At 36.7% G+C, this 14,419-nt stretch overlaps 1 protein-coding gene across 11 annotated transcripts in view; it reads left to right on the top strand.

The window, feature by feature from the left end:
- Positions 1–14,419, top strand: part of LOC106873829 (pleckstrin homology domain-containing family H member 2) — a 719,935-nt gene that overhangs the window by 567,156 nt on the left and 138,360 nt on the right. For all 11 annotated transcript variants that reach the window (XM_089353814.1, XM_089353811.1, XM_089353808.1 and 8 more), the window contains one exon: positions 13,178–13,319. In XM_089353814.1, the coding sequence (XP_089209940.1) occupies positions 13,178–13,319 (142 nt within the window). The remainder of the gene's footprint in view (positions 1–13,177; positions 13,320–14,419) is intronic.

Genomic DNA, 14,419 nt, shown 5'->3' with positions numbered 1-14,419 from the left:
ATAATGATAATAATAATAATAATCCATGGATGGAATGCATCGCTACATGTGTTTGATCATAAGAAATGTGATTCATGGAAACACTCGTAGGAATGCATTAAAATATTTATAAATTCCATCCATGGATTATAATTATTATTATTATTATTAGTAGTAGTAGTAGTAGTAGTAATATATATATATATACTCTTTTACTCTTTTACTTGTTTCAGTCATTTGACTGCGGCCATGCTGGGGCACCGCCTTTAGTCGAGCAAGTCGACCCTGGGACTTATTCTTTGTAAGCCTAGTACTTATTCTATCGGTTTCTTTTGCCGAACCGTTAAGTGACGGGGACATAAACACACCAGCATCGGTTGTCAAGCAGTGCTAGGGGGACAAACACAGACACACAAACACACACACAAACATACATACATATATACATATATACGACGGGCTTCTTTCAGTTTCCGTCTACCAAATCCACTCACAAGGCTTTGGTTGGCCCGAGGCTATAGTAGAAGACACTTGCCCAAGGTGCTACGCAGTGGGACTGAACCCGGAACCATGTGGTTGGTAGGCAAGCTACTTACCACACAGCCACTCCTGCGCCTATATATGTATATATATTTATATTTATATATATATATATATATATATATATATATATATATATATATATATCACATGATTGACCAGACTATCAGATGTTGTTATACATCGCTGGTCACAATGCACTTTACATGATTTTTTTAGCTTTTAAATAATGCAACTTCTCTGGCTAAGTGAGCAGGCTAATATTCCCTCTGGTCAAAAGGCCAGTCTGTTGCAGGGTTGCATTATATACAGCTGCGTGAACTGGAGTGATGTAAAATGAAGTGTTTTGCTCAAGAACAAAAGCATGAAGCTGGTTTGAGAATCAAAACCACGATCTCTCAATCCTGAGAGCAACACGCCTAACCGCTATATATATCCCTTCATCAACTAAACTATTGGATGTTGTTATACACTGCTAATCACAATGCACTTCCTTGCATTGTTGTAGCTCTCAAATGATGCCACCCTGTTGGCTTGGTAGGCAGGTCAACAGTTCTCCCTGAATGGAATATCAGTCCTTTGCAGAGTTTCCCATTTACAGCTCTGTGGATGGGAGCAATGTGAAATGAAGTGTCTTGTTCAAAAGCACAACACACCACCAGTGTGGGAATCAAAGCTATAATCTTATAATTGTGAGTGCAACACCGTCACTACTTACATGATTATTTGATCTGTTACAAATAACAGTCAAGGAAGGAAACTTTTTGTAGAAACAAAGCCTGGAATCTAAGGGCCTCAGAGTTAATTTAGCAAAACCCAAAGCCCTAATAAGTTAGAAAACAGACAAATCACAAAAAGGAAGTGCCAAGCTCTAATTGTGGAGGCTACCCAGGAAGATGTGGGTGGGACGAAGTGGTGAGAAAGGATCTTCAGATGTTGGGCGTCACTGAGGAGATGACAAGGAACTGGGAGATGTGAGGATTTACTGTACTTGATAAGACACATCAAGCTAAGTAAAATCATTGTCTTCCACACAAACAAGCTTGTCTTTTCAGGTGCTGGCACCACTTAAAAAGCATCCATGCCTGTGCTGTATCAATGCACCTGTGCTGGTGCTGCATCAACATACCTGTGCCAGTGCTGCATAAATGCACCTGTGCTGGTGGCATGTAAAACAGTACCCAGCACGCACTGTTAAGTGGTTGGTGTTAAGAAGGGCATCCAACCATAGAAACCATGCCACAACAGACAGCTGGAGTCTGGACAACTCCCTGCTAGTCAGCTCCATGTCAAACTGTCCAATCCAAGCCAGCACGAAAAGCAGACATAAAATGATGATGATAATTCTAGATACAGTACATCTGGGGGGAAAAAAATTAAAACAAAACACACGATGGTCATAACTGAAATTCCCTTCATCATAAGTTTACTCAGTCAAGGTTGACTTGGGGCTAAAGAACAACAACAGCAAGACAGCATATTTCTGACATGGAGAATTTTCCATACTAAATGCGATGCCATTATGGCAGAGTATTATTGTGTGAGAGATTATACTAAATAGAATATGAATAATATTGTTGAGTAGCATAGCTAACCAAATGGTACAGAGAGATATTTGACGCTGAACTCTGTCAAAATTATATCAGGCTCTTAAGAATGTTTCAATAAGTTAAGAAGGAAGTGATGAGTTGGTAAATAGTTGTGGTTCCATAAGTGGCAGCTCTTTAAAGCTTATTTAATAATATAATATCTTCAGTTGCAGGAAGTTGGAGTTAGACCAGAAATCAACATGTGTATGGAAAAATATCAAATTCAGTGAAGGATGAAATGTATGGGGTATGTCTGGTATGTAAATAAGTGTGTGAATGAGAAAGTTGGGTGGCGGGAGAGAGAGATTGTTGTTTTTGTGAATATTGATGCTTATTCTAGTAATTGATATGCCAAAGGTTATATTTGAGTAAATATGTTTACATGTTAAGGTCAGTGTCCAAAAGTTTTTGCTAATCTCACTTATCTAAATACAGTTCCCTTCTACACCATGAATACACATTCTGAATATGAATCAAAGAAAGGAGTCTCTACATGAGTGCTCAACCTACTAGAAAGAGCAGCCAAATCTTTCTCTAGAAAGATATATTAGACACATTGTATCAGAAATATAAGATGTGATAGTCAGGGTAGGATCTCCTTTCATAATGAGTTCACTAAATCAGAGTAGACTTGGAGGTTATCAACAATAGAAAACAACATCACAAATGTCTGTAAGATGCTTAGCAGTATTTTGTCTATCTGCATGTTCTAGGTTAAAATTCCGCTGAGGTCGACCTTACCTTTCAACCTGCAGGAGTTGATAAATTGATTCCAGTTGAGTACTGGGGTCGATGAAATTGACTTATTTCCTTTCCTTCCTGAAATTGCTGGCCTTGTGCCAAAATTTGAAATCAATATCACAAATGTATGTACTATATACTGGGTGGAGTGAAGGCACATGGCTCAGTGGCTAGAGCATTGAGCGCATGATCATGAGGTAGTGAGTTCAATTCCCAGAGCGAGTTGTGTGTAGTGTTCTTGAGCAAGACACTTTATTTCACATAATTCCCATTCAGTCAGCTGTAAAAATGAGTTGCGATATCACTGGTGCCAAGCTGTATCAGCATTTGCCTTTCCCTTAGATAACATTTGTAGCATAGAGAGGGGAGGCTGGTATGCATGGGTAACTGGTCTTCTATAAACAACCTTGCCCTGACTTGTGTCTCAGAGGGGAACTTTCTAGGAGCAATCCCAATGTGAAATAAAGTGTCCTGCTCAAGGAAAAACCTGGGGTACATCTGATGCTAAGATTAACATCCCACAAACTTGGGACAGTCATCCTGTTTTATTTCTATCATCGTCATCGTCATCATCACCCTCATCATCATCATCATCATCATCATCAATTTGAAGTCCACTTTTCTATGGTTGCATGGGTTGTCCTTTCCTGTCACCAACCCTCACTTGTTTCCAAGCAAGGTAAACATTTCTCCATGGCCAGACATGTTCTCTCAGAATACTGGAAATGAATGACACTGTTTGTATGACAGTGATAATCATTTTACAACAATAATGCATTGCTAAGAGAAGAAAACACAAACTCGTGCGCGCGCACACACACACACACACACATTAATTAGCACTCTGTCGGCTATAAGGACAAGTGTTACAGTTGACCTGATCAGCAGAACAGCCTGCTCATGAAATTAACATGCAAGTGGCTGAGCCCTATGCAGCCGTGTGTATCCTTAATGTTGTTCTTAGGGAAATTCAGTGTGACACAGAGTATAACAAGGCTGGCTTTTTGAAATACAGGTACAACTCATTTTTACCAGCTGAGTGGACTGGGGCAATGTGAAATAAAGTGTCCTGATCAAAGAAAAACCTGGGGTACATCTTATGCATGGGACAAGTTTGAATAGTAAGGAAAAAGTCTTTGTACCAAGATTTAAACTAAATTTGGGGTGGGACTTATACATGAATTAATATGGTTTATTAATTGACAAAACTGGAAACTGTATAAAAACATATGAATATATATTGAAATCTGGAGAAAATTATTTAAAAAATGAAAAATGGGATAAAATGAAAAGTACCAACCACATGGTTCCGGGTTCAGTCCCACTGCGTGGCATCTTGGGTAAGTGTCTTCTATTATAGCCACGGGCCGACTAAAGCCTTGTGAGTGGATTTGGTAGACAGAAACTGAAAGAAGCCCGTCGTATATATGTATATATATATATATGTGTGTGTGTGTGTTTGTGTGTCTGTGTTTGTCCCCTTAGTATTATATGACAACTGATGCTGGTGTGCTTATGTCCCCGTCACTTAGCGGTTCGGCAAAAGAGACCGATAGAATAAGTACTAGGCTTACAAAGAATAAGTCCCAGGGTTGATTTGCTCGACTAAAGGCAGTGCTCCAGCATGGCCACAGTCAAATGACTGAAACAAGTAAAAGAGTAAAAGTGTAGATGTTAAGGAAAGGAAGAAGAAATTATTAAAAGAGAAATTGTATTGACAGAAATAGAAATGAAACAAAGCAGATATATAACATGATCATACTATTCGAGGGGTGATGATTTGAAAAAAGTAAAGTAAAATTTGTTAAAGTTATCAATATTTTTACATGAGATAGGTAATAAGCTGGCAGTATCATTAGCACAGTGGGCTAAATGTTTAGCAGCTTTTTGTCTGTCTTTATATTCTGAGTTCATATGCTGCCAGGGTTGATTATACCTTTTATACTTTGAGGTAAATAGGTTAATAAAATAAGTACCAGTTGATATAATTGATTTATCTCCTCCCCCAAATTGCTGGCCTTGTGCCAAAATTTGAAATCAATATTATGAACTGAGAAGAATGCTCAAAAATGCCTTGGCTGTTGTGTAAGATCTGGTTATCCAAGAAGACTGTCAACATAAAAAAAAACAGTAACCATTGATCAGTAATAAACATTATACTTAATTGTTCAAATGTTTGCCAGAAGTGAAGAATTAGTTGCATATAAAAGGTAGGTCCTCAATTTTAAGTTTGGTTCCCTTTGTTAGACTTGATGTTTTACAAAAAGCAATCCTAAAGGTCTTAAAATAGTATGTACTCTATGCTCGATCTAATTTACCTTGAAGTTCAGAGAGCAAAGACATGACGATGATATGTCATTGACAAAGCTCACCCATACTCTAATGGGTTACATGACTGTAGACCACATCTGTCTGAGAAATTGCATATATTAAAACAGATTGTGGTATCGCTCAATACAAAATTTGTAGTCATTTCAATTTCAATTGCCATGACAAATAATAATTTCTCTTGGAACATTTTCAACCAATTGATCAAGAAATACCGACCAATTGACTGAGAAATAACAAGGAAAAAGAAAGAGTAGATCTCATTTACTATCAAAAGTTGCCTCCCTTATAATATAATAGCACTATAGTGTGTCTCATGATAGTATCATGTGCCTCAACCAATGGGGATGAAACTTATTAACATCCAATAACAATGTGCTTTTCAAATCACATACGGCTAAAACTGAAAACATGTGAATGGGTTACATGTGTTTGTTTATGAGCCTATGAAATTCCTAATAATGAAAGCTTAAATATTCTCTTATGAATATAAACTCTATAAAATATTGGCTACCCTTCACTGTTATTAGAAGACGTAATAATAAGAACAATATGTATACACACTCACACACACACACACACACACACACATACATGCATACATACATACATACATACATACACTGTTGTTGTTGGCACTCCGTTGCTTACAACGTTGGGGGTTCCAGTTGATCCGATCAACAGAATAGCCTGCTCGTGAAATTAACGTGCAAGTGGCTGAGCACTCCACAGACACGTGTACCCTTGACGTTGTTCTCGGGGATATTCAGCGTGACACAGTGTGACAAAGCTGACCCTTTGAATTACAAGTACAACAGAAACAGGAAGAAAGAGTGAGAGAAAGTTGTGGTGAAAGAGTACAGCAGGGTTCGCCACCATCCCCTGCCGGAGGTGTAAACATGATGACAATGCTAATGATGAAAATGGTAATAATGATGATGGTGGAAGTGGTGGTGGTGTGTGTATGTGTGTGGTGTGTGTTTAGAAGAGCAATATGAGGATGAGGTATAGGAGAAAACTAAAAGAAATCAATAGAAATAGTAGAATGAAGGTCAATGACTTTGAATTGAATCAAGGATTATAACTTGGTGCTACTTGCAATGATGTAATTATGTTTATTTTGGCTGAAAATTTTCTGCTGATAACTTATTACTGATGGTGTGGTGCTGGGCTGATTGTACTCTTGAAAGATATTGTAGGATGGTGTTGATTGCACTTTTGGGAGATACTGTGGGGTGATAGTGTTGTCTGTACCATCGAGGAGTATTATGGGGTGGGGAGTTGTTGACTGTAAAATAATAATAAATGCACCCTTTTAAAACCTAACCAGGCTCATGGACCCCGTTTCCTGGTTTCAATGGCGTATGTGTTTCCCAGGTGGACAGGACACCAGTCCATCACAGCGTTACTCATTTTTGCCAGCTGAGTGGACTGGAGCAACGTGAAATGAAGTGTTTTGCTCAAGAACACAACGCGTCGCCCGGTCCAGGAATCGAAACCACAATCTCACGATCATGGTTCTGACACTCTAACCACTAGGCCACGTGCCTCCACATAAACATGATTAGGCTGCAGCAAAACTTAAATGTAAAACCCAAACTTTACAAAAATGAAATGATTAAAAAAAGTTATAAAATAACTGAAAAGTAACAATATTGTTTTATTGTGTTCTTGCATCAAATGCCTTATGATCATGGTGCTGATACCCTAACCACAAAGCCACACGCCTCCACTGTTGACTGTAACCTTGAAGATATTGTAAGGTAACAGAATTGAGTCGTTGTCTGTTTTTTTCAGAAATAACATGGTGGTTTGGTTGTCTATTTTGAGTGTTGATTGGTAGGTTAACTATACCTCAGATGGTAAACCTGCTAAAGGATGATAACAGGAGATGAGAGAGAGGGAGAGAGAGAGAGAGGGGGGGAGAGAGAACATGTTGACTGTGATTGTGGTGAAATGTAATGTATTAATTATAATGTGTGGCATGGAACTGTTTTGCTTTTGAAATGAGTGGATTCTGTGCTGGTGATATTTTTTGTTGTTTTTCTGTCTTTTGCTGGAAGACGGGGAGTGTGGACTGGGTGGGGGTGGAGGGAAATAGGAAGAGGAGGGAGAAGAGGAGATAGTAGAAGGTGTGGAGAGGAGGTGAATAGAAGTGAATGGAGAGAGAAAAGAAAATGAAAAACCTGAGGGAGAGAAAAGAAGGTGATAAATAATGAGGGGTAATTAGAAAGCATGTAAAAATGAGTGAGAGAGGCAATTGAAAGGAGAGAAGAAAGAGGTATGAAGGAAAGAAGAAAGAGGTATGAAGGAAAGAAGAAAGAGAGGGAGAGAGAGAGAGACTAGGTGGTACTAGTGAGAAATTTTTAAAATAACTGATTAAAAACATTGGAATATTCACAACACACACACACATAACATACACACATATGTGCATACATACATATACACACACTTAATGTATAAGCATATATGCATACATACAAGCACAAACACATATACACGCACAACACACACACTCACACACACACAATGTACATGCACATGCATGCACACACACACACACACACATGCATACATTACATCCAACAACTGTTTCACCTTAATTTGGCAATATTGAAAGAGAAACTTCGCAAGTATTTTAATGACTATAAAATGTACTTTAAGATTTTTGTTTTGTCTGACATATTTTTTTAAAATTTAATCATCTTTGTTGTACACAATAGAGATCATTGATTATTTTCTTAACTTCCACAATGAGGTCATTGATTATTTCTAAACTTCCACAATAGAGGTCATGGATTCTTTACAAATTTCCACAATGGTCATCATAAATAACTTCCACAACGAGGTCATTCATTGGTTCTTTATTAATTTCCACAATGGAGGACATTGGTTCTTTATTAACTTCTACATTGGTGGCCATCAATCCTTTGATAAATTCCACTGCAGAGGTAATTAATTCTTCACAAACTTCCACAATGGGTGAGGGAGTGTCATTGATTTCTTTTCACCAATGTCCACAATGGGAGCATTAATTCCGTGATAACCTCCACAATGGGGGAATTAATTCATTGATAACTTCCACAACAATGTGTGGTAATCTTTGATTATCAGTAATCTGTGTGGTAATCTTTGATCATCAGTATTCTCAATCAATACTGAATAAGAATGTAATGCTCGAAGAATTTAACCAAAACATAAAAGAAAGAAAACACTAACAACACAGATGGGTATACAGCCTTTGAACTCCTCACCCCACCACAACAAATGATATATATATATAATGCCACTACACACATTCCATTAATACAAGAGCACCAACCTTAAAGATACACACATTTCCCATAAACTTTTTCCCAGAAAACTCTTGCTGACTTGCAACACCCCAAAGAGATAGTGTTTTTTTGGTACCAAGGGACAAAACTCTTAACTTAACCCTTACTCAGTTCGTTTCATCGTCTTTTTCATGGCAACCACAAACTAGATGTATCTGTTCATCTCCAAAAACAGAGAACAGTCACTATATTTCATTCCATAACTGCCATCTCTGAAGAGCACAGGGTTACATAATCAGACCCTTACCTAACACTCCGTTGAATCCCTGTTGCAAAATCAATTGGTAAGATCAGCCGTAATGAATATACAATACTGTACACTTCAATTAATATGCCCACTCTACAGACAGATAAACAAATGCATTTTTTCCTGACTAATGAATTCTTAGACAGCTTATGTATACATACATACGTACACACACACACACACACACATATATACATATAAAACTTAAATAAAACTTAGATTTGTTTCGACCAAAGATTGGTCCAGGCCATGTCTCACCTAATAGCACCACCTGATAGGATTATCTAAATCCTTTTTACAGTCAAGTTTTGTTTATCGTCCATTCAAGTAGTGAGTTCTTATTGAGTGAGTTGTATCCAGGTATGGGTGGCTTGTCTGGTATTCTTTGGAGAAAGCCGTTTAAAGCTGATAGGATCCTTTTCCTCTTTTATCTGCTTCGGGACAATGTTAAACAGGGCAGGGCCTGTTGAGGAAAAGAAATTATGCTGCAATGTACCTATATGTTGTGATTCTGAATTGGGCAGGGAACGTATGGCTCATGGTCCCAGCCTTGGATGAACCTTGAAACTAATGTTCAGGTCGTTTGGGCAATGCTGGCGGTATATTTTCCACATCGTATAAATGATGTACTGCTCGTGGCGGCACTGGAGAGAGTAGAGCTTCAAGGCTATATATATATATATATATATATATATATATATATATATATATATATATACATACATAATACAAATAATATATGAGTATATGCATATATATGTACATGTATGTACATACCTACATCTACATGTATATATAGATGCCTATCTGGGTACAGGATGTTGCAAAAAAACGTGGACAAAATGATAAACAGAGTACAGAAAACACACAGGCCACATAGAGAACACTTCCTTCATCAGCTGCCACCATTCTAAAACTAAGCGTTTCAAAGAGTTATATATATATATATATATATATATATATATATATATATATATATATATATATAGAGTTATATGTACGTATGTATATGCATGCATGTATGGATGTATGGATGTATGGATGTATGCATATTATTAATAATCAGAAGTTTAAGAGTAACCTGAAGACCAAGAGTTTCATGTGATGATGCTTTAAATACCAACGCATGAAACATTTGGCCCTCGAGTCACTCTGACTTTTGCTGATTATGAATAAAATATATATACTCATGCTTTGAGTTCTATTTTTCCTGCTTGCATCACACACACATACACTCACAAATTTCCCACACACACACACACACATATAAAATGGTAAATTTGTGAGTGTATGTGTGTGATGATGATATCATCATCACAATTAATATTGTTGTTGTTTCACTTCTACTTATCATCACCATCATCATCATCATCATCATCATCATCATCATCAACATCGTTATTATTTATCAATAGAGTAGCTAAGTCTTTAAAGTGCTAAACAACTAATCTAATTATCTGCCTTTCAAACTCTGCTATTGCAACAAGTATATTGTACCTCCAGCTAAAGTATGCATAAATCAATGATATACAAAATATATGTATTTTCGTAGTCACTCCAGGTATTTATCAAATGGTATCCATGTGTATTATGTGAAGATATGCATCTATCTATCTATCTATCTATCTATCTGTCTATCTATCTATCTATCTATCTATCTATTTACATATATATATATATATACACACATACGCACACACAAACACAAACACACACACATATAAATAGTTTGTTTAGAGCTTTTGAGCTAGAATAGGTATAGAATACATTCCATTACTACCCTGCTGATTTCTCTGTGATATGATGTATATATAACACATGCTTACTGGTGATGTAGCTATAGAATAGATGTTTACTGCACTGCAGATGTAGCTATATAAAAGATGTTTATTGATGATGTGATTATATAATAGATGTTTACCGATGATGTAGCTATATAATAGATGTTCACTGGTGATGAAGTTAGATAATAGCTGTTTAATGGTGATGTAGTTATATAATAGATGTTTACTGGTGATGTAGCTATATAATAGAAATTTTACTGATGATGTAATTATAGAATATATGTTTACTGCACTGGTGATGTAATTATATAATAGATGTTTACTGGTGATGTAGTTATATAATACATGTTTACTTATGATGTAGTAATATAATAGATGTTTACTACAGATGTAGCTATATAATAGATGTTTATTAGTGATGTATCTATATAAGATATGTTTAATGGTGATGTAATTATACAATAGATGTTTACTGGTAATGTAGTTACATAATAGATGTTTATTAGTTTATCTACATAATAGATGTTTATTGGTGCTGTGTCTATTTAATAGCTGTTTACTAGTGATGTAGTTATATAATAGATATCTTTGGCAAAATAAGTATACTCTCTACTCTTTTACTCTTTTACTTGTTTCTTGTTTCAGTCATTTGACTGCGGCCATGCTGGAGCACTGCCTTTAGTCAAGCAAATCGACCCCAGGACTTATTCTTTGGATGCCTAGTACTTATTCTATCGGTCACTTTTGCCAAACCGCTAAGTTACGGGGACATAAACACACCAGCGTCGGTTATCAAGTGATGTTGGGGGGACAAACACAGACACGCAAGCATATACACACACATACATATATATATATATATACATATATACGACGAGCCTCTTTCAGTTTCCGTCTACCAAATCCACTCACAAGGCTTTAGTCGGCCCGAGGCTATAGTAGAAGACACTCGCCCAAGGTGCCATGCAGTGGGAATGAACCCGGAACCATGTAGTTGGTAAGCAAGCTACTTACCACACAGCCACTCCTGCACCTATATAGGTATATAATAGATGTTTACTGACATTGTAGCAATATTATGTTTATCATTATGTAATAACTATTTTCAATATGATAAATGTTTTTCTCAGTTTGGGGATAGAGCTGGTATATATCCAGTCTAGTGACAGAGCTGATAAACAGGTCAGTATCATGACAGGGCCACTTGTGAACTGACTGTGCTCCCTTGGTCAGCCCTAGTCCGGAGGACCAGTAATTAAAGTCATCTAACCAGGACCATCACTTCATCTTTTCAAATATGAAATATCAGAAACTATATTATTCAGTGTGTACCTCCATCTTAAGATGGTTAGGTGTGATTTGGTTGCTATTTCTAGTTACTGTTTTAGAGTTGTATGGGAGGTCATTAGTAGAAGTGTGCTTCCTGAGGAGCTTGCTGTTGACATGTAGACTATTGTTCTCTTCACTTTTCAGCACTGAGTTCATGTATCTATTTTTGCTGCTGTTGTTTAGAAAGGGCAGTCTGAGAGAGACTATACAGCATTCAAATGCAGTCTGTACTAATTTCAAGCCTCTACTGCCTTCATTTCTTCTGAGATTCAGCCTATTAATATCACTATTTTTGTAGAGATTTCCAGTTGATGACAGTATCTTGCATATCTATGTATGTATGTATCTATGTATTGAGTTTTATTTTGAGGTTTCTTGCCAATAGAGAATGAGCTGGTTTCTAACCTAGATCCAAGGCTCCTTCATTGGAGTTTCAACATCAACAACAGGATATTTTTGTATGTATGTGTGTATACATGGAGATTTGTATGTTTTGTTTTAGGTATGTCTTCTCTTGCATATATATCCATATCTAGACATGCTCATATATACTTAAAAGATAAACTTGTGGAAAGTTTTGTAGATTTTAACAGTTTCAGTGATAGCTTGAATCAGCTTTCTCACTTGTGGTTTTGAGAAGCCTAATTTCTCAAGATTGGTGTTTAGGCAGTGTGTTACATATCCCAGTACCCCAATAATTAAAGGCATAAACCTGAACTTGTAGTCTGGATAGAGTAACTGCAGATTTCTCAATAGATCAGTGTAGGTATTTTCTTTTATGTTGATCTTCAGCCTTATGTTAACATCTGCTGGGCAGCTGAATTTTACAACTGTACAAAATTTCTCTTTGCTGTCCCAAACCATTATGTCAGGTCTATTGTGCTTACAATTTTTTGAGGTTTTCACTGGGACATTCCAGTATGTATGTATGTATGTACGTACGTATGTATGTATGCGTGTGTGTATGTATGTATGCTTGTGTGTATGTATGTATGTGCGTATGTATTATGCATGTATGTATGTGTGTGTGTGTGCATGTGAGCATTCATGTATGTATGCATGTATGTATGTATGCATGCATGCATGTGTTTACGTTTCTTTATCTTGACATTGTGCGATAGTTGTAAGTGATTGTCACTGTCTACTGAGGTTGACTTTGCCTATCATCCTTTCGGGGTTGATAAAATAAGTACCAGTTGAGCACTGGGGTGGATGTAATCGATTTGTGTTCTCTCCCAAATTTCAGGCCTTGTGCCTATAGTAGAAAAAATTATTTAAACAATGCATTTTTTCCATTGGCAGGTTATATTTCAAAAGTACTAGTCGATATGAAACAGAAAAGGAAAAACTGCTGTTGGCATATCAAATCAATGAGGAAATTGTACAGGGTCGATTCCCTTTGAATAGGGATTTGGCTGTAGAATTAGCATCATTAATGGCACAGGTAAAGCAATTTTGATATTTATTTGATTCTTTCATAATCTTCTTCCTTTTGTTTTTCAGTTTCTGCTATTGTATTTTTCACCTGTTTGTTGTATTAATTTGAAATATTAAAGTTGCAGGCATGGCTATGTGGTTAAGAAGCTTGATTTCCAACCCCATGTGGTCTTGGGTTCAGCCCCACAGTGTGGTACTCTGGGCGAGTGCCTTCTACCATAGCCACAAACTGACCAAAGCCTTGTGAAGGGATTTGGTAGACAGAAACTGAAAGAAGCCCATCATATGAGTGTGTGTGTATATATATATATATATATATATATATCGTTTAATCGTTTAACGTCCGCTTTCCATGCTAGCAAACAAATTCCTTCACTGGGGTGTAAAACATCCAATTCACTGGTATGTGAGTTGAATACCACAGAAATAGGGGTCATCATCATCATCATCATCGTTTAACGTCCGCTTTCCATGCTAGCATGGGCTGGACGATTTGACTGAGGACTGGTGAACCAGATGGCTACACCAGGCTCCAGTCTGATTTGGCAGAGTTTCTACAGCTGGATGCCCTTCCTAACGCCAACCACTCCAAGAGTGTAGTGGATGCTTTTACGTGCCACCGGCACGAAGGCCAGTCAGGAGGTACTGGCAACAGCTACTCTCGAAATGGTGTATTTTATGTACAAAATACAAACAATAAATTAAATAGAGAAATGCAATTGATAATCTAACAATTTATTCATATTATATGATATACTATACTATAAATATAATAAAATATAATATAAGGTAATATAAAAAATTATTAAAAAACCAAAAAAGCCAACAATTTGTTTCAACTTATATACATTATTTGATTTATAAACATTTCATATCCATGTTTACAAGTCCCTTCAGGGTTTTGATTCAAAAAGACAGATGAAATTCAATGTAAAAGAACTGCCAGATTGCAAAATACTGATTTAAAATACCAATGTTTAGGAGTGTGGGCGTTAACTTTTCAAATACATAACAAGTGCCATAAAAGAACAAAATTATAATGGACAAAATAATTATGTAAAGAAAATTTATGTATGTATTGTATGTGTGTGCGTGTGTGTGTTTGTG

Source organism: Octopus bimaculoides, chromosome 6 (genome assembly GCF_046866305.1).
Source record: "Octopus bimaculoides isolate indiv1 chromosome 6, ASM4686630v1, whole genome shotgun sequence".
NCBI lineage: Eukaryota > Metazoa > Mollusca > Cephalopoda > Octopoda > Octopodidae > Octopus > Octopus bimaculoides.
The sequence above is the reverse complement of the archived record's forward strand: the minus strand, read 5'-3'. Positions and strand labels throughout refer to the sequence as shown.